The 23,259-nt window shown below is 42.7% G+C and overlaps 3 protein-coding genes and 1 long non-coding RNA gene across 14 annotated transcripts in view; 1 reads left to right on the forward strand and 3 right to left on the reverse strand.

Annotated features, from left to right (window-relative positions):
* The first annotated feature begins 1,392 nt into the window (after positions 1–1,392).
* Positions 1,393–11,155, forward strand: LOC139340411 (RCC1 and BTB domain-containing protein 1-like). 3 transcript variants are annotated; one of them, XR_011602948.1, is made up of 13 exons: positions 1,406–1,518; positions 3,215–3,457; positions 4,387–4,537; positions 4,620–4,786; positions 5,429–5,587; positions 5,675–5,782; positions 6,138–6,280; positions 6,369–6,559; positions 8,179–8,305; positions 8,402–8,553; positions 8,710–8,840; positions 9,742–10,024; positions 10,072–10,676. XR_011602948.1 is itself a non-coding variant. In XM_070976225.1 (12 exons), exons 2-12 carry the CDS (start codon positions 3,332–3,334, stop codon positions 9,880–9,882), a joined length of 1,596 nt encoding a protein of 531 aa, XP_070832326.1. In that variant the 5' UTR covers positions 1,393–1,518; positions 3,215–3,331; the 3' UTR covers positions 9,883–11,155. The 3 variants fall into 3 exon arrangements, 1 of the variants encoding a protein (XP_070832326.1); XM_070976225.1 differs by having other exon boundaries at positions 1,393–1,518; positions 9,742–11,155; XR_011602949.1 differs by lacking the exon at positions 1,406–1,518 and having other exon boundaries at positions 3,408–3,457; positions 4,413–4,537.
* Positions 11,156–11,767: 612 nt separating this feature from the next.
* Positions 11,768–17,375, reverse strand: phf11 (PHD finger protein 11). The gene is made up of 9 exons (XM_070976536.1): positions 17,134–17,375; positions 15,986–16,090; positions 15,750–15,883; positions 15,559–15,599; positions 13,242–13,276; positions 12,774–12,930; positions 12,205–12,549; positions 12,033–12,104; positions 11,768–11,886 (listed from the first exon to the last, which is right to left on the reverse strand). The coding sequence occupies exons 1-9, from the start codon at positions 17,248–17,250 to the stop codon at positions 11,810–11,812; spliced, it is 1,083 nt and encodes a 360-aa protein (XP_070832637.1). The 5' UTR covers positions 17,251–17,375; the 3' UTR covers positions 11,768–11,809.
* On the reverse strand, positions 14,212–15,461 carry LOC139340413 (uncharacterized). The gene is made up of 3 exons (XR_011602950.1): positions 14,754–15,461; positions 14,580–14,656; positions 14,212–14,489 (listed from the first exon to the last, which is right to left on the reverse strand). It is a non-coding gene; the product is annotated as an uncharacterized lncRNA (long non-coding RNA).
* A 1,037-nt stretch (positions 17,376–18,412) lies between the features above and the next one.
* Positions 18,413–23,259, reverse strand: part of mcf2lb (mcf.2 cell line derived transforming sequence-like b) — a 37,141-nt gene continuing 32,294 nt past the window's right edge. For 3 of the 9 annotated variants that reach the window (XM_070975493.1, XM_070975491.1, XM_070975494.1), the window contains exons 26-33: positions 23,088–23,194; positions 22,715–22,807; positions 22,106–22,165; positions 21,479–21,544; positions 20,705–20,814; positions 19,832–19,944; positions 19,635–19,738; positions 18,413–19,524 (exon numbers count right to left, since the gene is read on the reverse strand). In XM_070975493.1, the coding sequence (XP_070831594.1) occupies positions 19,445–19,524; positions 19,635–19,738; positions 19,832–19,944; positions 20,705–20,814; positions 21,479–21,544; positions 22,106–22,165; positions 22,715–22,807; positions 23,088–23,194 (733 nt within the window). In that variant the 3' untranslated portion in view covers positions 18,413–19,444. Of the gene's footprint in view, positions 19,525–19,634; positions 19,739–19,831; positions 19,945–20,704; positions 20,815–21,236; positions 21,315–21,478; positions 21,545–22,105; positions 22,166–22,714; positions 22,808–23,087; positions 23,195–23,259 lie in introns of all 9 variants that reach the window. The other 6 variants (XM_070975495.1, XM_070975492.1, XM_070975498.1 and 3 more) reach the window with 3 other exon arrangements.

The following is a 23,259-nucleotide window of genomic DNA, read 5'->3' on the forward strand; positions in this document are numbered from 1 at the left end:
TGAAAACAGTCTGTCAAACTCTGCACATACATTAGTCTGCAAAGTAAAGCCATGTATGGGGGCTGCAATAATTTCTCTGAAGGAGAGACACTTGGCTGATGACAGTGGTTTTGTCAGGGATCTGCAGAGCCACTGGACCTAAATCTCTTATGGCAAATGAGTATATTCCATCTGCTGAGGAAGATCATGAGATGCTGTTGAAAGTTCAGGGAGAAGCTTGGGATGGACATTGATGTTTTTTTTTTTTTGGTCAAACCACTGTTGAAACTGACTGTACTAAGTTGTTCCAAATATGCAAAATCTGTGAAATTTCCTTTTGTTGTGATAGCCTAAAGCAGCGGTCCCCAACCACCGGGCCACAGACCGGTACCGGTCCGTGGGCCATTTGGTACTGGGCCACACACAGAGACTGAGCAAAAAATATTTTATTGATCATCAGATAATCAGGTGCATCCGCCTGTTCCTTTGTACACATGTCAAACACACACACACACACACACACACACACACACACACACACACACACACACACACACACACACACACACACTAATAATAATAATAATAATAATAATAATAATAATAACAGTTACAGGAAGTCAGTGCAGAGCAGCTAAAACTAGACTAATGTGCTCTCTGCTCTTGATTCTGGTTCTGGTTTTTTGTTCTCTTGAATAAGCTTAAGTCTATCAGTGGTTTTTCCTCTGGAGGTCAGTACCCGGGGCCGACCCCGGATCCAACCCGACACACACACACACACACACACACACACACACACACACACACACACACACACACACACACACACAACAACCCGGTCGGGATCCTACTCGCTACCTATCCGGGTCCAACCCGGGACCGACCCGGAACCTTCCCGGGAATTACCCTGGATCCGGCCCGGGACACTCACACACACACTAATAATAATACTATTAATAGTAATAATAACAACCCGGGCCATTCTTCGGAAAGGGGAAAAGACCAAATGATGTGACAGAAGAAGAAGAGCCTACAATTTCCAAGAAAAAGAAAGCTGCATTTAAGAGACAATATCAGCAGTCCTGCTTTAAATACGGGTTTATCGCTTCAGGTGATTCTCACGCACCAAGCCCGCTCTGGGTAATATGGCTCACAAGGCTCGCAAATGAACCAATGAAGCCTTCGCGAAACAAGCGCAGGGATCCCACTAATTACAACAACTACATTCAAAGTAATAGTAAGTTGTATTTTTTAATAATTTGCTTTTGTTCGTTTCTATGCCGGTCCGGCAAATTATTGCTTTACGTGGTGCAAAAAAGGTTGGGGACCGCTGGCCTAAAGAACTGATATAGTGATCGCTCATCTGCAATCGATTATTTTGGCCTTTTGATCACGTGACATCAGTTTCTCCTCACTTCCGCAAATAAGAGTCAGAGCAGCTGAGTGTGGCAGCAACTGTAGAAAGTGAGAGGACGGACATCCCACCGCCGACCGTGAGACCGAACCGCAAGCGACACCAGAAACACACCAACTTAAGAGGTGGGATTTCTGCAAATGTTAATGTTATTCTTCTTTATTTGTGAAAGTTCTGTGAATGCTGTTTTTTTCCAGGCTAAATTAGTTAACGGGAGCCAGTTGAGAAACAAGTTAGCTGAGATTTGAGGGACTTTCCAAACGGATCAATCTAGTACCCACTCCTCTCGCTTCGCTGTGTTGTGTCAGCTGGACACTTTGCTGAATAGCACGTTTGTAACAATGGCCAACATTAGCTAACGAGCTAGCTAAGCAGCTGTTTCCAATTAGCAGTACGGTGGTCCATGTCTGCTGAGTGTTTAATGACATTATAGTTGAGGTTGCAGCTGGTTTAGCAACGTCGTTACACCACAGAAAAGCTCTGACCTGAACTTTCAACACCCGCTAAGCCCGTTTCTTAAGAAATGCTGAAGCCTTCAGGGGTCATAAGTTTGTTTTCACCAATACCCATTTGAGTGAGACAGAAACAGCATGTCTGTAGCGCCCCAAAGCAGAGGTTTATTGTTTATGTCTGACGGTAAAGGTACAGTAATGGCTACAAAGATAACTGTCCCCCAGCTGCAGGTCAGAGCATCAACACATCAGAGGTGGATGATCCTTTTTTCAGTGTTTATACTGTTTCTACAGTAAGCAGAGTTTTAATGCCACAGCTGGCTGAGAGGGACCCAGTTTTAGCAAAATCATATACTGTTAAGTGGTTTAATCAAGAACTAGTTAACATACTTTTGTGTGTAAAAGATTGTTTTAACTATAGTTCCTTTGTAGTATAAAGTGCAACATTTCCCTCTTAAATGTGTAGTAGTATTAAGTAGCTTAGAAGCACTGGTAACGATGACTATTTTCAAATTTCCTCAGTATGTTTTACTGTTTTTGCATGTTGCTCACCATACACTACATATATGATGGAAGCCAGGGGTGGGTGATATTATTGTTATCACACTGCAATAATCTGCTGTAATGTTGGCTTTGAAGCTGTGGGTGGTGCTGTCAAAGTGCAGGCTCCATCAATTGAGCAACTTCAAAAGAGAAAAATGAGATCGGATGTAATCTTTGTTAAGGTGGATTTGCTCTTGAAAGTCCAGATATTCTGGGAAGAGAGTCTATCTCACAGCATAAATGTACAATGATCTAAAAAAAAAAAATCTTCCAGAATATTTGTTTCTCTAAGTGTGCATCCTCTGCCTCTACATGAAACTCAGCCTCTGCCGGTGACTCACTGGGATGGACTCCTCTAGTGGTCTGGTGAATAATGTGGGAGCTGAGACCGAGTCTTAACTCTCAGGAATGTTTATCCCTGGCACCTATTGCTAATTATAAGACTGAGGGGAGAAAAATTATACCACTCTTAGAATTTTGACACACTTAAGACAAAAATGTGACTGTAAGGAGCTTTAAACGCACTGGCCCTGATCTGTTGGAGCTAATGTTACACCACATGACCCAACGTCCCTCTAATCTCCTCCGTCAGATGAGGAGTGGCCTTCGCATTATTTCTTATTAAGATGAGCATCGCTGTGTGTGTGTGAAGCCTCTTTGTGGTTACGTAAATAACTTGTGCCAGCATGTAAATATAAAGCCCCAGCTCAGATTAGTATTAGTATTAGTATTAGTATTAGTATTGACTGACAGAATGTTGATCATAGACTGACAAATGTCTGATTCTCTCTGACTGTTTGTTTTCCAACCCCCCCCACACCTACAGTGTTGCCAGCTTTGCCCACCCACACCCTCCCCCCGCCCCTGTCCCCTGCCATGCCTTTGGATTGAGGTTCATTCGTCCGCCGTGCCGCCCTTGCCACAGACTTACAGCGAATGCATCATGGTGGATGTGACCAAATGGCCCATTTTCAGCCTGATGGGGCCCCAGGAACTCGCCACGATACGCAAAGCGTGCGTATTTGGAATGTCTGCTAATGAGGCCATCTACATCACCAATGATGATGAGGTGAGAGGTCAGAGGGACAACAGGGATGTGGAGCTAATCATGCAAGGTGATGTAAGGCTTCCTGGGTTGCTCTGAGAACTTAACTTGTGTTTAAGTAATAGAGGAGCTGTTGGTTTTTTCCATATTTTATCCATTAAGTTACAAACCATGTCTGCTTTTATTGACTATTACTGTTTTGCCTCCCTGCTCCCATCGACCTTTTTTCGAACCACAACAGGCAACTGTTGTCAGCAAATAAGCTCCTCTAAATCCACCGTACACCACCAGCCCAGAACCAAACAGCAGACAGAGCAAAGCCACAAATTGGTGAACATAGTAGGAGCCAGAAACATGACTCCCAATGAATGCTTGTGTTGCTGTGTCTGCTGGATGAGTTAACAGGCAACTGATTGCTTGCATTTCTCCAAAACAAGTTTTGAAGGCAAAAATATGGCAGTTAAGCTTACAGCTTGTTCTGCTGCCCCCAAGTGGCCAAAAAAATAAACTCAACAATACAGATTTGTTAGTTGGCTGCATTTCTGCAAACGTGCACATTGCGAAAAGTGTTTCTTGCCCCAGAAAAGTTACTGTTTGACAGCTTTATGTTTAATTTTAAATTCCTTGAATAATGGTCACAGTCAGCAGTTTGTAGTCAGGGGGCTGAAACATGGCAATGTTCAAGTAAAGCTCCTGTTACCGCCCATCCTTCCTTGTCACGTCTCTGTATCCGTGCTGTTGTTCTGTGCTGAGTTGTGTGTGAAGGGAGGGAAGGTTGGTGGCAGCACACTGCCTGCAGATCTTATCAGCGCCGCCCACCGGTGTTGATGCTTGTGTGTCTGGAATGTGACCTGCTGCCTACTCGGCTGACTGCGGCTGCCTCTGCTTAGCCCTGCTTATCACTGATCCACATTACATGTTCTCTCGTTTGGCCGCCCTCTCTCCACACTCAGGTGTATGTGTTTGGGTTGAACTGCAGCAACTGCCTGGGAACAGGGGACAGCCAGAGCACCATTGTGCCCAAGAAGGTGGACTTCCTGAGTGGGAGGAAGGTGGTCAGTCTGAGCTATGGCAGTGGACCCCACGTCCTGCTGGCCACAGAGGGTAGCTGCACAAAACATTTAATCCTCCTCTTCACATGTGGATTAAAAAGTGCTGCAGAATGACTAATCTTTTTGTGTTTCAGATGGAGAGCTCTTTGCCTGGGGCCATAATGGTTACAGCCAGCTGGGAAATGGGACAACCAACCAAGGAGTAGCTCCAGTCCTTGTGTCTGCCAACCTACTGAATAAGAAGGTCACAGAGGTGGCCTGTGGCTCTCACCACTCAATGGCTCTGACCGACTCAGGAGAAGTGAGTGTCTGGTGAAAGAAATGTTTCTTTAACAGCAGAATTATATATGTCGCAGAGTGAAAAGCTGTTTAAAACCACCTCAGTCCAATCACAGCTGTAGTTGATCCCCCTGAGCTGAAAACTAAGCTCAGCCTGAAGGAAACTGTTGTCCCTCACACTCCTTCAAACATCCTTCAGCTCCACACTGTAGCACACTGTGTTTCCCACTGGCTTCCAGACACACCAGCATTTTCTATTCACTGTGATTGAAATTCACAAAAGGAGGGTCTTGAAGAGTATAACTGAGCTGTGTGAAAGCAGTAATTCATCATTCTGGGAAACACACTTATTTGCTGTCTTGCTGAGGATTAGATGAGAAGATTCATACCACTTTTGTTGTCTGTACAGTAAATATAAAGCTACCAGCAGCTAACTTCGCTAACCGGACTGTTTCTTGGCCAGGAACCGCAAATTCTTGGAGTCTGTGCTGGTTGCCAGGCAACTGGTGCTGGCCAAGAGATGGATTGGGGGGGGGGCTGATATTCAACTCTTTCATCATTTAGAAAAATCTGTAGCTGTCATGAAACCCTTTATAAGAGTTCACTCTCTCCCATCATTTGAATATTTTGCCTCACTTTTCACCTTTAACTTCCTGTCTGCCAGGTGTACGCATGGGGCTACAATAACTGCGGTCAGGTGGGTTCAGGCTCCACAGCGAACCAGCCCACACCCCGCAGAGTGTCCACCTTGCTGCAGAACAAAGTGGCTGTCAGTATTGTCTGCGGTCAGACCTCATCTCTGGCAGTAGTGGACAATGGAGAGGTGACTGTTCAACATACTGGAGCTATAAGCGCTGTGTTATCCCTCTGCAGCCTCCGCAGCACTCATGTTGTCTGAATGCCTCTGCAGGTGTATGGCTGGGGCTACAATGGGAATGGACAACTGGGACTTGGAAATAATGGGAACCAGCTCACTCCCTGTCGCCTTGTAGCTCTGCTGGGATTATGTGTGCAACAGGTGTGAGATTACACACACTAAAATATACACTTGGATGAAACTTTCAGTTCAAAGGTTCACTAAGAATATGCACCCAGTGAGACTTTGTAACATTATATGAGTGTTATGTTGCAAAAAGTGAGCATTTTCATTGCAGTTCTAATATATATGCACCAAGTAACATCATTTTATTTAAAATCTAAAAAATAAAAAATAAGCAGTGCACTCAGTGTATATGCATATGGGAAAAAAAGACATACAACTCAACAAGGACAACAAGACAAAACCAGTTGAAATATTTGCATGGGTCTGGGCATGAGATTTGATGTCTTAAAACTGTTGGTCTTCCATCAAAAGTTTTTCGTTCCGTCTCCAGATTGTCTCAGGATATGCCCACTCCCTGGCACTAACAGACGAGGGCTTGCTGTATGCTTGGGGTGCCAACACATACGGACAGCTGGGCACCGGCAACAAGAGCAACCAGCTGAGCCCAGTCCAGATCATGACTGAGAAGGAGAGGTGAGCGGCACCTTCTCCACAGATGCCATCAACCTTCTTCTTACTGTCTTTCACACTGCTAAGTCCTCTCCTCTGGCTTCTTTGACAGGATTGTGGAGATCGCTGCCTGTCACTCCACAAATACATCAGCTGCTAAGACCCAGAGCGGTCAGGTGTACATGTGGGGCCAATGCAGGGGCCAGTCTATAGTGCTGCCTTACCTCACGCACTTTGCCTGCACCGACGATGTCTTCGCCTGCTTCGCCACCCCGTCGGTTATGTGGAGGCTTCTTTCCATGGGTAAGACCCAGGACTCATGTTCCCAGTGATGCTGTAGTGATGAAATGAATCAAGTTTCTGTTACTTTACTTCTTAGATTACATTTAGTTCATGCACATAGGCTCTGCAGATCAATGCGACTTTAAATAGATCATCCGTCACAGTGAACTTGGGGCTTTTTGTTATGCAGTAATTCAGGTTCAAATGTAAACTGATGTGAATGCATCTGTGTGCACCGACAAATCAGATGTCAGATTTCTCCTGAAGAAAAGTTTTCAGAACAGTTTTGTGTTCCCGATGGAAGTTATGCAAGTTATTATTTTCTACGTTCTGGCGTAATACTAAAGACATGAAAACCATGACAAAAGATGTGGAATTATGGAGGAAACCAAAAAGTGTTAAAGTAAAACATGTTTTCTATTTTTTATATATATTTTTTATATTTTATTTACACTGTTTTTGCTTACTACATAATTCCAGATGTGTTCTTTCGTAATTTTATTTTCTTCGGTGTGCAGAGAACATCTGCAATGTAGAACATCCTAAGAATAAAGAAAAAAAACATTCATGGTCCTGTTTCATTCCCTCTGACCGCCAGGGGCATTAAACCAAGTGGATGATTCATACAAGTGGTGTCACAAGGAACAGAACCCCAGAAGCTAGATTACAGTGATTAAAACCTTGAGATCATGAAAGGTGCTGTTGAGGACACTGTTACAGATGTGAATTAGTGTGAGGAGACATGCACTTTGTTTACTGCCGCGGGCAGCCAGGAAGAAATGAAAAAGAACTGCATTACCAGCTGGGATAATGCATACGTATTTTTTTAAAAAGTAAATAAAGTAAGTAAAACTTTATTTGCGCAGCACTTCACTTCAGAACCAAGTTCTTTGCAGGTACAAAAGAGGCAAAAAAAAAAAAAGCATTTGAATAAATATTTAAATCAAAAACAAGCAAAACCTGTTTAAGAATAAATGTTAACCGTAATGTATCTCATGCCAACTTCACTTTCCAACAGTAAAATGAATAAAGAAGTCATTCAAATTTCTGCGGTCAGGTATGAAATCGGTCTGAACATGCATTTTGATTTAGTGATGGGGAAAAATTCATAGTTGATGGTATTACACATACAGAACACCAGTTTGGCTGCAGACATTTGCCTGCGCAGCCTTTGGGGTTCCTCTCACCGAGCTGTCTGCTGGTTCCTCTAGTTTGCTCTGAACCCTTGTCAGCAATAATCAAGTCTGTGTCAACAAAAAAAAAATATTACAGGCCTTTTTCACAACAGTCATTTTGACTTATCATTGGAAAGTACATTAACAATCTCAGGACCCTGAAGCTGAAGCAGCTAAATGGAATTCAGCCGTCACTCCTTTTATTGTTTATACCTGTGCTCTTTGCCAAAATGTCTGTCTGTGGAAAAGGTTCAGTTGGTCTGATGCACTCAGACAAAATTATTAGCATTGCAATTAATTGGAATTGTTAAATTATTTCCAATGAAATAGTGGAGGAAAGCGAGGTCCTTCCTGTTTCAGTTGAAAAAATATGAGCAAACCAAATAACTGCTGCAGCTTTTTATCTTCTTATTGCCAGAGTTTGATGTGTGTGGGTGTGTGCGTGGGTGTGCTTTCTCTCTCCAGAGCATGATGACTTCTTGACCGTGGCTCAGTCTCTGAAGAGAGAGTTTGACAACCCAGAGACGGCTGACCTCAAGTTCTGCGTTGACAGCAAATATATCTACGTCCACAAAGCAATTCTCAAAATCAGGTCAGCGGTTTCATCTCACAGCATTCTATCTTTAGTCCCGATATTGCTGAATTCAGAAATAACCAACATCTGTATCTGAAACATACTGTTGTGCAGGTGTGAGCATTTCAGATCCATGTTTCAGTCCCACTGGAATGAAGACATGAAGGAGGTGATTGAGATAGACCAGTTCTCCTACCCAGTGTACCGCTCCTTCCTGGAGTTCCTGTACACAGACAACGTGGAGCTGCCTCCTGAGGATGCAATTGGTCAGGACCACACACACACACACACACACACACACACACACACACACACACACACACACACACACACACACACACACACACACACACACTGCCTGATCCTCATCGCCTGTGTGTTAGTCGTTAACGCATGCAGTGTTGCTGTCTCTTCTGTCTCAGGGCTGCTGGACCTGGCCACGTCGTATTGTGAGAACCGCCTGAAGCGTCTGTGTCAGCACATCATAAAGAGGGGAATCACCGTGGAGAACGCTTTCTCTCTGCTGTCTGCTGCTGTGCGCTATGACGCAGAGGTCAGTCTTCACCATCGAGCTTCCAACTGTCACCTGTTTGTGTTTCAGCAAGGAGGGCTCAAGTGGAAGTGTGGAACAGTATTATTATTTATTTGGTCATTCGACAAATACAAAAGTGATTTGACAAGTTACCATTTGCTCCAGTCAGTTATTTCCATGCAAATCCTCTTTTTAGAGTCATCTACAGTTGTCTTATTTACCAAGTAGGAACGAAAAGGGTCCCAAAGATCTAAAATGCTGAAGACCTCCATGGGCAAAATTCCAAGAGATTTGATCCAGTGTCTTACAACAAGAGGATGTTAGGATATACTAAAACAAAAAAAGTGAGCAACTGAACCTTGGAAGAATTAAGTGAGAATAATAATAAAGTTTGGTTGCATCCATCTGATGCTATTTCTGTCATAAATCTACTGTATTTCACGTTGTAAATGGTTGGATCATACAGCTACAGTGCAGATTACATTCCTTTATAGATCAGTGCAGATTGATTTACTGGCATGCTTGTTCTAACCACATTAAATGTGCTGTTTTGAGAGTGATTCAATAAATTTGTTTATTCATGTTTTAAGCTCGGTTGTTGTTGATAAAATCATCAGATCAGCAGCCGACTTGGTTCTTCAACTTCTATTTTCCACCAAAACACCAGCAGCTCTCTTTGCTCTGAGTCCTGTGAATGCGCCTCTTTTCCCATCTGTGCACGGTGCACTTGGCACCAAATCACCACACAGACAGACAAAATGAATGTCAAGGTCAGGAAAATGCAGTCATAGGATTGATTGCACCATTAAAACAGAGCCCTGCAAGTCATTTCAAGTACATCATTTCTTAGCTGAATGCTCTCTTGGCCAACATCTGATCAAAATGAAGAACAACTTACTCATTCGCCCTCTTTGTCATTCAGGACCTGGAAGAGTTCTGCTTTAAGTTCTGTGTGAACCACCTGACCGAGGTGACCCAGACAGCTGCTTTCTGGCAGATTGACGGCAACCTGCTCAAAGATTTCATATGTCGAGCCAGCCGCTGTGGAGCCTTCAAAAACTGACCTCCGGCCCTGATGATTACAGATGTTGTTGTGGTGGCGCTGGGAGTGACTTCTTAAAGGACTTCACGGCTCCCTGTCGGCCTTCACTGACGGGTGGGTACACGCAGGAAACCTTTAGACCGTCACCATCGCTGTCAAAGCTGTAATTCATCTCATGTCAGATTAGAACCAGCGTGCCCACAACATGAGCCGTACTTTTGAACGTGACTGGGCCGAGCTGACAGGGAGCAGCACGGTTACAGGACGGCCTGTTCGCTCACAGACTGTGTGAAGCTGACATGCACTGAGAGGCACGCTATCGCTTCATCAGCTTGTTTTTATTAACTTGAAAGATTCTTGCCAGTTGCCTCATATCACTTTACTTTTTCAATTATTCTGTTAAATTGACCAAGTTACTTCTTTCTTGTTTGCACTTGTTTTGAAACATTTTGAAGTTTGGATGTGCCATCTGGATTCATGGCTTTCGGATGGAGGTATGAGGCTGTTTTTGCACTTGAAGATGTCAGGACAGAACGAGTCTTTTGAAGACTGGACGCTGACATGTTAATAATACAGATTCAAGCCTTTATGAAAGGTGGGGTGAGTCGTCCTGGAGAAAGATTCTCCTTCACAATGCCATCACACCTTAGCATGCCAGATTTACCGTCCCTGCACTTCACATTCTGCAAATATCAACAGTCTTTCTCCAGAATGACTCGCTCCACCTTTAAGTCTGTTTAGGTCAGCGATGATTAGACTGAGCCGCTTCCACTGCTGCAGGGTTTGAAGGTGAACCAAGCAGAGGAACTCAGGTGAGCAGTCTCTCTTAAACTGTTGAAAATGATCATATATGAGCTACATTTGTGGATCTCACAGGTTGAAAAGTGTTATTTAGCGCAGCTACAACAAGCTTCCTTAGTTTATCTGATCTTATCGCACAAAACACTTCAGTTCTTGTTCACAGGTGGTTACACCAGCTGAAGCATACAGAGCCATTAAATTCAGTTTACAGCGAGGCTTGTGGCCTTGCAGAGGCTCCACTTGTCTGGGCCTGGACACCTTTTTATCCACATGACATACCTGCTGTGTGCTGAAAAGAGTATTTTACAGTATTAACCTTTCTAAAGTTGTTTATTGACGTCTGCACTACTGCTAACTATTTTGAGGAACATATTTGCTAATTCCTCTGCAGGACATTTCTACCTGAAAAATGATGTCTGTTGATTGATTACTGTTAATGACGTGCCACTTTTATGACCTGCGAGCAAATGAATAAAAGGACTCTTAACTCTTGTGTTTTCTGTCAACAGGGTTTTTTTTCAGTATTTGAAAATATATTGCAGTTAAAAAAGTATGTATTATGGTAATATTTGAAGTAGTTTGACAGGTGCAGTGAGTGGATCTGTCTTTGATGCAACTGTAAATGAATAAACAACAACATTTAAACCATCTATGAACAAGAGATATTCTAAACGTAACCTTCTCCCTCCTCTGTGCAAACGTACAGGACGTAGGTGACTTTGGGCCTGAAATCCCAACAGAGACAATCACACCAGAAGGAAATGTTCGTGACACACGTCACACTTCAACGCAATAAAAAAAGGAACTAACTCCTGTCAATACAAAAATCTGACCTGCACATCTAAAGACAAATGTTCTTTCCCATTCTCCTTTTCGTTGAATGTATTGCTGCGTTGCAGCTTTTCTAAACGTCACCGCATCATTTACCGCCGTTTTCTGAACAATTATCACGACTACAGGCTGAAATCTGAGCTCAGTGCTTCAGAACTATCAGGGCCAAACGCTCCACATCCGGCCCTTTCCATCATACCCTCAAATATTGAGGCATAATCAATAAAAAAATGTAAAAATGATAGTTTATATAAAATGCTAAAAAAAGTACATGTAACAGCAGTCGCAGATCCACGTTCACCAGCTGCTGATGGATTCATTTCCTCAGCGCTGAGACGACCTCCTCCATAGCTGCTGCTGCCTTTTGCAGCTCCACTTGTTTCCTTTGTAACTCTGTCAAAACAATATGCTGTCGTTCAGAAATAGTTTCATTCCAGTAAAAATGAGAACATTGAGATGAAAAATTCAAACGAGGTTCAGTATTTTACAAAAATAAAGCTGCACTTTATGAAACACGCTGTTTTGACTGTTTACTTCACCTTTCTGCTGCTTAGTCACGAACTCTGCCAGTTTCCCAGAGGCCTCCATCACTGTTAGTGCAAGATCATAATCTGTGGAGAGACGAGTGACGGCTTTATGTTCCAGTGTTTAAAAGCAGATGAGGGGAGACACAGTCACAGTCACAGTAACTTAACCTGTATCCTCCCTCACCCTCCTGGCTGGCCTGGTCCGACTGAATTCTGCTGGAGATAACGTTCATCTCATTGATGAAATCGGTGAAGATGGCCTGTGTGCATCCGGCTGCGTTGCAGCTTTTCCAGAAGCTGGTGGAGTGGATGCTGGGCTCTGGGTCTGCGGGGAGCGCTGCAGGAGAGGCGGAGGGGGGCACACAGACCGTCTCATCAGGTGGAGCTGGGGAATTGGGCGAGCTGGTGACACTGCGGGTCGTGGTGTGGTCAGGAGAGGGAGGGGGACCTTCAGAGCTCTCCTGAGGGACAGAGGGTCCAACGATGTGCTGATCAGGACTGTGGACAGGACTCTGTTTAGGACTGGACCCTGAGGAAAGAGACAGCCCCATGGGTTACCACAGCTTCCAAAACATCACTGGCTGTCAGTGACAATAGTTTGATTTTTGAGTCATTTGAGTCAACAGCATCTCCCTCAACATTATGATGTCACACTGAAGCTGACCTTTAACCTTTTGGATTTGTTTATAAGAATGGGACAGACAGATGGAGAACTCAGATTAGAGTTAGAATCGAATCGAAGTCCAAACTTACCTTCACCGTCTCTCTCTTCATGCTCCACCTTCACAGTAATCACACTGGGATATGCAGTCGACACCGTCTGAGTAGCATGTGCAACATTTGTCACTGGAAGTGACTGAAAGTCCTTGCTGCTCTCCACAGGAGGCAGCAGACTCTCTGACTCAGCATCCTGAGAGGAAGCACACACAGTTCATGTCAGAGGAGTTAATACTCACTCAAATTTGCTTCATGAAGCCACAGGTTGATTGTGACTAAGAAAGACCAGATCTGATCCAGGACATGAGGAATTACAAGAACTGCTGGAATGTGCCCGACTTTTTTTGGAATCAGGGTTGTAAAACTCACGGATCCATCTTCATCCATTCCATTTTTACTCTCATCCTCCTGTTGATTCTCTGTAGGAGACAGCAGGACTTTGTATGTTACTGTATATCTTGGCTACATTCTCTATATAACACCGACTCTGCTGTGACGGCCTACCTGAGGTGGACCCAGCCGGAGTCTCGGCGGCTTTTCTGTCAGCAGAGAAGATTATCAGTGAGCACATAAAAGACAAAATTAACATCTGAATCCAACATTTCATTTCTGATGTCTGCTGACGCTGTGTCAGAGAGGTGGTAATTTAACTCTATACTACAATAATTTGCATTGTCAATGAGATTTCTCTATTAATTGTTTGTTTTGTCTATAAAATGTCTAATTTCTTTGGGAAAGTATCCATCAAGAGTTGTGACACAGATGACGTCTATAGTTTGCTTGACTTGTCAAAATGCCTCAGTTTAAAGTTCAACTAGCTGCGGGTACGATGTGTGTGCTGCTATTGCCTGGAGTTTAGTTGCTCTTGTATAGTAAATGTATTCCCTTTTTTATGTACTTATAATGATTTCCTTCTTGTTTCTTTATCTGTACTTATTTCTGTCTGTACTACTGTAAAAATAAAGTTATTTTCAGCTAATCACAGACGACTGATCTCACCTGATCAGCTGATGCACCGTTACGACAGAGGGAAAAATAAATGAAAGAGAAGAGAAATGAAGGTTAGATTATTGAACCTCTTCAGCCTCTAATGACGACGTCACTGAGGAATAATCAAAGATGACACTTACTTGGGACTCTGGAACAGAGTTTGCACTTCCCTCTAAATCAGACTCTAAAGGGGCAAACATTTCTATATCTGTCTCAGGGTCATTCACATCTGCAGAAGAAGGGAAAAATCAAATGAATCTGCATGTTAACGGCTTCATACAAGAGGATTAAACCCACAAAGGTTACAGTCTCTTATGTGTTAACCTGAATCTGAGGAGTCGTCTAATATGGTCCTTTTCCAGTGTTCAGGTTGATGTTTAGGCGAGTGCTCGTCCTGTCTGAGGAGAGGAGAGAGATGTGACTGGCATTAGGACAAAAGTGACTGGACACGTAAACCGTTGTGTGGATAACAGGTCAATGGAAAGCAAAATATATACGTATATAGATATACATATATATGAATGATTTCTTCTTGTATTTTTGCCTGCTGATATAAATGATTTCAGTATTGGAATTATTAGCCTTTTTCCATTTCAGACTGCCTTTTGTGTTCTGCTTTAACAATGGCTGAAAGCATAAGATGCTATTGACTTTACACAAACGTTTACAAAAATAAATAAATAAAAATCCAAAAGCTAAAAAAGAACCAAATTCAGCATACAAATAACTGCACACTTACCTGTCACTGAAGCTGAAGCGTCTCTGTTTGGAAAGCAGAATGATTAAAATCATGTTTGAGATGAAATCATGTTTAAAAACTGTGTTGAAAGGGACTTTGAATAACACGTGTACCTTACAAGACACACGCTTCACACTGCTGGATGAGGAGTCACTGCTGTACGCAGACGGTCCGGCTCCTGAACAATCACCTGTCGAGCAGACGGATGTTTAATCTGTAACACTGACAGGAAAAAAACAACTCAACGCAGCACACGAGACGACGCACGCGCCCTGAGCAAGACTTACCGTTGATGTTCCTCTTATGTGATGAAGACGCATGCGTGTCCCAAAACAATCTAGAAACACACAGGTTGTTACGATGTGATCAGATGCTGACGAGCTGATTAGAAGCACGGAAATATTCAGTTCTGGGAATATAAACGAAGACTGAACATACTTACATAACAATGTCTTTAGACAAACTTTCCAAGATGATATTTCTTTACGTGACCTCAGAAAAAATAAACCTCAGAAGAATAAAACATGGATATCATTACTTGGTAAAGCGGGCTATGGGCTAGATAAAGCTCTCCTGTGTCTTTGGAGTTTAAGTGAAACCAAGTGTTTTAGGAAATTTACAGTTTTCTGTGATTTGCCTTAAAGGATCAGTGTGTCAGATTTAGTGGCTTCCATTAGTGAGGCTGCAGACTAAATACTAAATATCCTCTTATGGACGCAATGCTCAAAAATAGATATTTGAATGGTTCAAACCCATGTGTTTTTTTAAGAGGGAATATTTGAACGTTATTTCTGACAATGCTGTCATACACTAATTAAAACAGACTCGTCAATATTATATTCCATTTCTGCCGTATTCTGCCAACAGATCACACTGGTCCTTTAAGTCTACGTCAGACGGCTCCATCTGTCAAACCTTAGATGGTCCCGCTTCACTGGAACTTCTGGAGGTTCGGCGCTTTGTTACCGAAGAGGCACGTCCATTCACAGAGCTGCCACTTTCTGGAAAGGAAAAAGAAAAATTCAGCACATGAAACGTCACACGTTGAAAAAATGTTCACAAGAAGACGGGGAGAAAGAGATCCCCACTTACGGTTACGGTTCGTCTGCTCACTGTGTTTGTAGCAGTACAGCCTGAAGCATGAGAACACATGAAGACAGTTTTACAGCCTCAAATAAGTTAAACACAGATGTCTCTTCCAACAATTAAACATACAGCCGTACAGATTTTGGAATATAAGCCTATTTTCTAGACATACAGGCAAACAGTTACGTTGCACTCACACGTACTGCCCCATTTCTTCATTCTCAGAAGTCTGAGCGCCGTCGAGAAGAGCACAGGGGTAGTGGTAGGACTTCTTGCAGCGTTTGTGTTCACATCCAGCAGTGGCACCCTTTTTCTTGCATTTGCTACACGTCTAATGCAAAACCAAGAGAGTAACGCAAATTTAAAAAAAGTGCTTCCAGCTCACGATGAATGGATTCGGCACCGATTCTTATCTGAAAATGTCAAGCTTTACCAGTTTCCTTCCTCGTTTCACCTCTTCCATCACATCCTCCACAGAGAAACCAAACAGATCGTCATGGTGCGGAGAATCCCGGCAGATAATACCTGAGGAAAACAACTGTGAAACAGAGGCAGCGTGAGCCAGGACAAAACGCCTTGCACAATGGCACAAAGACACTCGTTCAAGGGATTCACTGTAGGAGCAGGAATAAACGTCAGCTTTAACGGAGGCCTTGCTGAACATCTATCAAAGCAAGGAGAAAATGAAGGGCGAAACCATTTTAATTCAATATGACATAGAAATCTAGCTGATTAGTAAACATGAGCTTTGTCTCAGACCAAGTGAACAAAGATGTGTACCGTCATCCAGATATGAAGTGTCAAGCTGCAGCAATACCAACCAATAAATCATCCAATCAGTACTGGCTGATAATAGCAGATCACAGATCAGTGTTGGTAAACAGATCAGCTGATACTGCACATTACTGCTAAACATCAATTTCCTGTCAACCAATCAATTCATCAACTAATCCTCTCAGCTCTGGTCTCCATAGTATTGTATTGTATTGTTTGTCCATCACATTTACTTAAGTCAAAGTTAGAAAAATCACCAGAATTGCTCTTAAAGTCTTAAAAGTAGTTAGTATGCAGCTGAATGGTCTGTCAGTGTTAGATTGGTGTGTATTATTTTATCAGTATGTCAAAGGAGCTGCTTTAATGACTGCATATCCTGTTTGTTTAATCTAGAACCAAGCATTATGTTTTATGAACTAGTCATAAGTTTTGTTAGTAACGAATACAGTCGAATAAATGCAGTGGAATAAAAGTACAATAGTAGGCGCTGAAATACTCAAAATTACTTCAAAATTGGCGGCAGTACTTTAGTACTCTGGAGGGAAATCTGTGGCCTCACGAGCTCATCCTGCCAGAGCTGCATGGTGACCACAGTTATCTGCCATTATCTGTTACTTCTGTCGGAGTTTCTCTTCTTTTCTCTGCCTCCATCTTTTCAAAGGTAGATGTCGACCAAGTCGACAAACATTTCTCGCTCATTTTCTGCCTCTGTCTCCTCTCTGCGTGAGCGCCGGGACCTCCACCCACACCGCGCTACCTTACCGCCTTCAGTGAATCAGACCTCTCTCAGCAGACGCTAATGTTTACCAAACAGTTCTGATGAGCCGTCGCTTGATCTTTAGTCGATAACGCTCCGGTTATCTCCGTCTCTCTGGACTGCTGACAGAGCATACAGGACACTTCGTGACGGGGGCTCATTTCCATCGATTAACGGTAGAAACACTCCAAAGTAAAGTGTTTAAAAACACTGTGGAGGTGTTACACTCAGTTTAAACGCTTCACATCGGAGCCTAACTGTACCGTACGTCCACGAGCTCCTTCCTACTGCACTTTCGCCGCCCAGTCCAACGGCTGAGGGTTGCCAGGTTCCATCCGAAATATCCCCCGTCCACTTCCACAAAACTCTCCAAATCAGTTCTTTTGTTAGTACTCATTTTGGTGGCTCCTTTTCATATAGTTATATCATTAAACAGATGGCTCTTGTAGCATAATTTTTTTCCTAACAGATATGTGATGACTTGAGAAAAAGCTATAACCAATGGTAACCAATAGCTGTAGTTTTGTGAATGTGAAGCTGTAGTAAGCACATTGAAATTCATCTGCACACTGACCCCATAAAGCATTCTTGTCAGCACACCTGTCAGGGGCTTTCCTATGACTCATACACAGGCACCTCTGCAGCTGACTCTCTGAGTTGAAAAGTTGACCCTGGTAATCTCATATGGCCTACTGTCCAACAGTGGCCTTTGATCGTGTATTCTCTTATAACTAATAAGAGATACTTGTGTGGGGTATCATAATTACTGATGAATGAAATGTTCTTATAATCTCACCATGATCTGATATACTCTTAATGACAATACTATTGTAGGAGGAGGAGGACTGAGGATTTTTTTTTTTTTTTTTTTTATCTGAGATTTGTGGCTTTACAAACATATTTTCTGTCCATATTCTGTTTCCAGAATTTGGCTGCTGCAGTTCAGATACTCGCAATTCACAGTTTTGATTACTAATATGCCTCATGTCACTTTGTCTAAAAATGAAAAGAAGATTGCAGTATTTGTACTACAAATTTCAGGGAAAAGTAGAAATTGTGGGTTTTCACAAACTTGGCAACCCAGTTGGACAGTTTCACTTTCATTTCTGGTCTGAAGAGGCCTTGTCAGCCGTTGTGCTTTGTATCCACACCCACAAATGCTCCAGATGTTTCAGACGTGCACAATTGTCCTAATTGTCCAATTGTCCTAGAAAAACTGCATCAGAATTGAGTAACAAAGAGCGATAATGAGACAAGACATAAGAGTATCTCAGTGCAATCGAGTAGGAAGTCTTCATTTATAGACACATACAAGACAAGAGACGGTGATTGAATTATCACAAGTTGTTTATGTAAAAAAAATTAGACAAGTCACAAAGTAGTGACATCACCATACTTAATGTACAATATAGCATCTCAAAGAAAAAAAAAACCATTTCATGACGGACAGATATTAATGAACAATATCTACATTCAGAACATGATCCCTCCAAGGGGAATATGTTAGCGCTATACAGTGATCTCTGATTATTACATGTTTACACTGCAGCATAGATGAAAACCCACAGTTTGACCATGAGGCCGTTAGAGACACCAAAAGACAAAAGCTCATACACAAAGTCTGGGCCGCTGGTGGCAAAACAGGTTTCTAATCACATGGTGACAACAGAGAGACAAATGACAGACAGGAAGAGAGGGAGAGGACAGTCAGAAAAGAAGAGACGGGAGGCAAATTAAATAAAAAGTGACTAAATATATGTGAGCTTTTTTACTCTTATGAATAAATAAACACATGTAAAGGGGAATGGCAGAGGACAGGGTGTGATTAGACAGAAAACATTCATTCAAGCTAAACGAGCTGTGCGCATTTATCCTTCTCCTTCTTTTTTATTTACAGTAATGGTGGAATTAAAAACTCCCAGGTAAAACTAGTGCAGGTGAACACAAAGACTCACTGATCTTTCTCCACTTTTAATGTGAACACAAATAGATGCATTAACTGAGATCAGACCTGCTGGCCAATTCACACATCTATTACATCATAATCACAGGGATCCTCTGCTGTTCATTAAAAAAACATTCAGACAAGTGTATGACTGGAGGAGGATCACTCTACTATACTGTGAAATGACTCTCTGTGATGGATTTACAAATCCAGCATCTTCACTGTACAATTGCACCACAATCAAACATGTGCATATGTATGACATGGTGCATGAGTTTAAAAACTGAAAAAATACAGCTTTCTGTGGAAACCGGACAAAATTCTTATGAGTACCGACGTTGGCAATACAGCACAGATAGCCACATGATGCTAGCTTTCGCGAGGGCAGTTTGGTGATGGAGGAAGTGCTGAGGAGCTCAGGGTTTGATGTCAGAGAAGCTCGTGTAGGTCTCACTGCAGCTGGACGATGTGCTGAGGTTTCCAGAGCCACTGCCTTCTGTTTGAAACACACACACATATTGAGGATTGGTGTCACATGTAGTAGTAGACTTGCTCACCTGGCTGTCGTGCTTGTGTCATTTATTTTGGGATGATTTGCTTGAATACCTGAGCTGGTAAGAGACTGGCAAGACTTAGACTTTCCAATGAGTGTGATAAGATTAGCAGCTGCGATCCAGCCCTCCTTAGAAGTGCTAAGGTTACGCACAAACCTGCAAGAGTGCACACACACAAATACTATTATAGCAGCACTGCTATATATTTATTTTTATTCCTCATTGGCAGCAGTAAGGCTGTTTTCTCACCACTGTCCATCATCCCCTTCCTTGACCAGCTGCACCATGTCTCCACTCTTCACTGAGAGCTCTTGAACGCTGCCCTTCTCATAGTCAACCATCACTGTGTATTTGCCAGCACACTGTTCAAAGATGAGATAAGGAAACAGGAAAGGATACATTGTAAAATTAGAAAATTTGCATCTACGCAAATCAAGAGTTGCATTAGCACAACTGCGCAAAATTGAACAAGCCAAATAACTACAGCTGGCACGTATTTTCAGTGAAAAAGCTCTTACTAAAACAGCTAAGTGCTACCTACCTGGCACCAAACAAAAGTCAGACAAAGTTAGCGACCAGCTGGTGAACCCAGCGGAGCACTTAGCAGCTAAATATATTTCCACCAGGAGCTGGTGGTTGGCCAAATGTCTGGTGGCAGGAGACCTTTAATGAATACTAATGATGCCCTGCGTCTGCTGGAAGCGTAAATAGACCACAGTTTGTTTGTTTGTTTGTTTGTTTGTTTGTTTGTTTGTTTGTTTGTTTGTTTGTTTGTTTGTTTGTTTGTTTGTTTTGCTAACATGTTTGAAACAACAGCTTCATGATGTGTGTGCAAAATGACTGCTGCAATAACAAAATGTTAATGAAACCCCAACATTTATTAAAACTGGAACGTTAAATACATACAATGTCATATATGGTTCATTGCATACAGTTTACTGCATTATCTACCATGATGGAAAGAAAAATAGAATTCAAAATGCTGAGTCAGTTTTACCGAAACGTGCAGTAATTGTTTCAGGAAGGTATTTTACGATAGACAGTATGATGCATGTAATCTAGAGAGTTCTTTCTATGTGGCTGAAGGTGTAAATAACCTTAATAAGAACCTCAGGGACTCACAAGCTTCTTGCCGTTGTCCTCCTCTGGGTCAGAGTTCAGAGGATCCTCAGCAGAAGAATAGCCGTCATGCTCCTCTGAGGCATCCAGTGACAGCGAGGCCTTGTTCCAGCCTGAGAAGAAGAGACAGACACACGTGTTTAGTTTACAGCATCAATCTGCGTTTAGCTGCTGTCAAACATGTGTGGGACCTGCAGTGAAGTGTGAAAAAAAGAGTGAGAGGAAGAACCACGAAAAGCGCTTTTGAACAGAGAAGAAAAAACAGCTGATCCCAGGAATCCCAGCATGACACAACCAGTTGCACAGCTATTACCAGAAAACTCTAAGAGTGGGAAGACGGGCATGCATCTCCACATCAAAGAAAGAGTGGCAGGCAAAAATTCCTCCGTATCAGTGTGTGCTTCTACAATTTTCACTAAGCCTAAAAGGAATGTGGAGATGTGGGAGGGCAGAGCAAGAACTGAGAGGACGGGTTTAAAGTAGTGAAACAGTGGCCCGACACACAGCCAGAGTGAGCCGGCCGGTGCCAGTGTACCTCTCCACTTTGTCTGTAAGAGACTAGAGGTGCTGAACCACCTGGCCCTGCTCAGCTGAAGGGGGGGAGGGCCTGCATCTGAGAGACAGGAGGCAATAGAAACACAGCTAGTCACTCAGCCTGCAGCAGCCACAGCCAATGAAAGTCAACACTGTTAGAGACCAGTGCTGTGCTCAGGCATCATGGATGAACAACTAAGCAGACAGGGAGAGGATGCAGTTATCGGAGAGCAAGCTAACTACCTTTGAAGCCGAATGGCGTGGGATCGCTCTGGCGTTTTGTCTTGTGATCAGGGCTTGTGGGAGAGCCTGCAGAGCAAGACAGGAAGAGGGGTCAAGGATGGTCATTGAAGGCAGAAAGAAACCAAGACATGGACATTGAAATGGAAGACATTTCATTAGAAAAGGACAAAGGACACAAGTGGAACAGCAAATTTTCAGCTCTGACTATAGCAACATAGATGCACGGTAAACCAAACCGGATCAGAAAAGGCTGAGGAAAGACAGGAAGAAAACTAATTCTAATAAGGAGAGCACCTGCAAAATACTGCTCATTGTTTTGATGTTTCTGAATGGAGGAGGCTACCATAAAGGACACATAGGCCTATTTCACAGGTTACATTGTGACATGTCATAGTAAGAAAAGCACAGGAGCAAATAATCAAATGAATGATGGCTGAATTCCATGTAGCTGCTTAAGCTTCAGGGTCCTGGTGTTGTGCATGATGGCTTAGTGGGACACTTGAGCAGACCGGAGCCATTGTTAATGTTATTAGTATCAGCTGTGCCTTTCCCACTATGAAACGTCAAAGCTGTGAAAAGGGATTCGTGCTGGGTTGAATAAAACCAGGCTCCAGAGCCGCGTGATACCTGGTGACAGGAGGATCATCACGGGTAATGTGAAACTTTTATCATCAGTAGTCGAGGGCTCTGTGGAGGGAAGCATGCAGTATTTGATCTACTGACCAAATATCTTTAACATATGTTGCTTTTTTATTTATTTCTTCCTTCAGAGACTTATGTTGATGAATAGTTACTAATATTCGATACCACTCTTACATCTGTTCAGTAAAAATGAAGCCAGCAGCTGCTTAGCTTAGCATAGATACTGGAAACAGGGGGAAAGAGCTAGCCTGGTGCTCTGCTTACCACCACTGCTAAAACTCAATAGCTAAAACATTATATCTGGTTTGTTATAAAGTAAAGTATATATAAACCTGTGTGTAAAAAAAAAATATGGTTTTACATTGAGGTATGAGCCGGAGTCTTATCATCACCATACAGTCATAAGAGTGATATCAAACCTCTCATCAAACCCTCAGCAGGAAAGCAAACAAGCACATCTCCAAAATGTCAATTTTTTAAACGAATAAAGAAAATTCTTCAACTTCAACTAATTGGAAACACACTGTTTGATTTCACGAATGCAGAGGATGATGTGACATGCTGGATATGAAACTGCCAGTGGCCTGACGTTACCTTTCTGAGCTTTGAGGTTACTGAAGCCCTGTAAAGTAAAGCGCTTTTTAGCCACAGCTGCTCTGTCTGAGGTAGGGCTTGTCACAGCCTCATCTGACCCAGAGGAAAAGCAGGAAGACGGGACAGACAAAGAGAAGGAAGAGAGAACGTACGTTAAGTGTAAAGGAAGAAAAGGAATAAATAGGGGAGAAGTTATATGACTTGGTGGAAGAGGCAGAAGTTAAGACATGGGTTAACCATCAGAGGTACACAAGAAGTGTAGTTTGTACAATACATGCACTACAAATGCTAAAGGGAGATTTAAAAAAAAAAAGTAAAAAAAAAGTAAGGGTTTGGTCTGTGTGATTGGATATCTCTTAGTCTCTGTACTCACCTTTTCCTGTGGGCTTTGGTGAGGAAGAGGAGTTGACATCAGGGCTGCAGGGCTCAGCTTTCTTCTCCTCTCCCCTTTTAAAGCTCTTCTGACCAGACTTGAATGGACTGTGGGTGGACAAAAGTGGAGTATAAGCAGCTTCAAAAACCCCTGGAGACATTGTTCCTGATTG

Source organism: Chaetodon trifascialis, chromosome 12 (assembly GCF_039877785.1).
Source record: "Chaetodon trifascialis isolate fChaTrf1 chromosome 12, fChaTrf1.hap1, whole genome shotgun sequence".
NCBI lineage: Eukaryota > Metazoa > Chordata > Actinopteri > Chaetodontiformes > Chaetodontidae > Chaetodon > Chaetodon trifascialis.

Excerpts from the sequence above, each read along its gene's own strand:
- phf11 (XM_070976536.1), bottom strand. The coding sequence starts at position 17,250 with ATGGAAATGAGCCCCCGTCACGAAGTGTCCTGTATGCTCTGTCAGCAG. Across the intron at positions 16,091-17,133 it reads CGGCTCATCAGAACTGTTTG|TTGTTTTCCTCAGGTATTAT; the intron begins GTAAACATTAGC and ends TCTGTTTCACAG. Across the intron at positions 11,887-12,032 it reads CGTGACTAAGCAGCAGAAAG|AGTTACAAAGGAAACAAGTG; the intron begins GTGAAGTAAACA and ends TTGTTTTGACAG.
- LOC139340411 (XM_070976225.1), top strand. The coding sequence starts at position 3,332 with ATGGTGGATGTGACCAAATGGCCCATTTTCAGCCTGATGGGGCCCCAG. Across the intron at positions 4,787-5,428 it reads CTCTGACCGACTCAGGAGAA|GTGTACGCATGGGGCTACAA; the intron begins GTGAGTGTCTGG and ends CCTGTCTGCCAG. Across the intron at positions 8,306-8,401 it reads AAAGCAATTCTCAAAATCAG|GTGTGAGCATTTCAGATCCA; the intron begins GTCAGCGGTTTC and ends ACTGTTGTGCAG.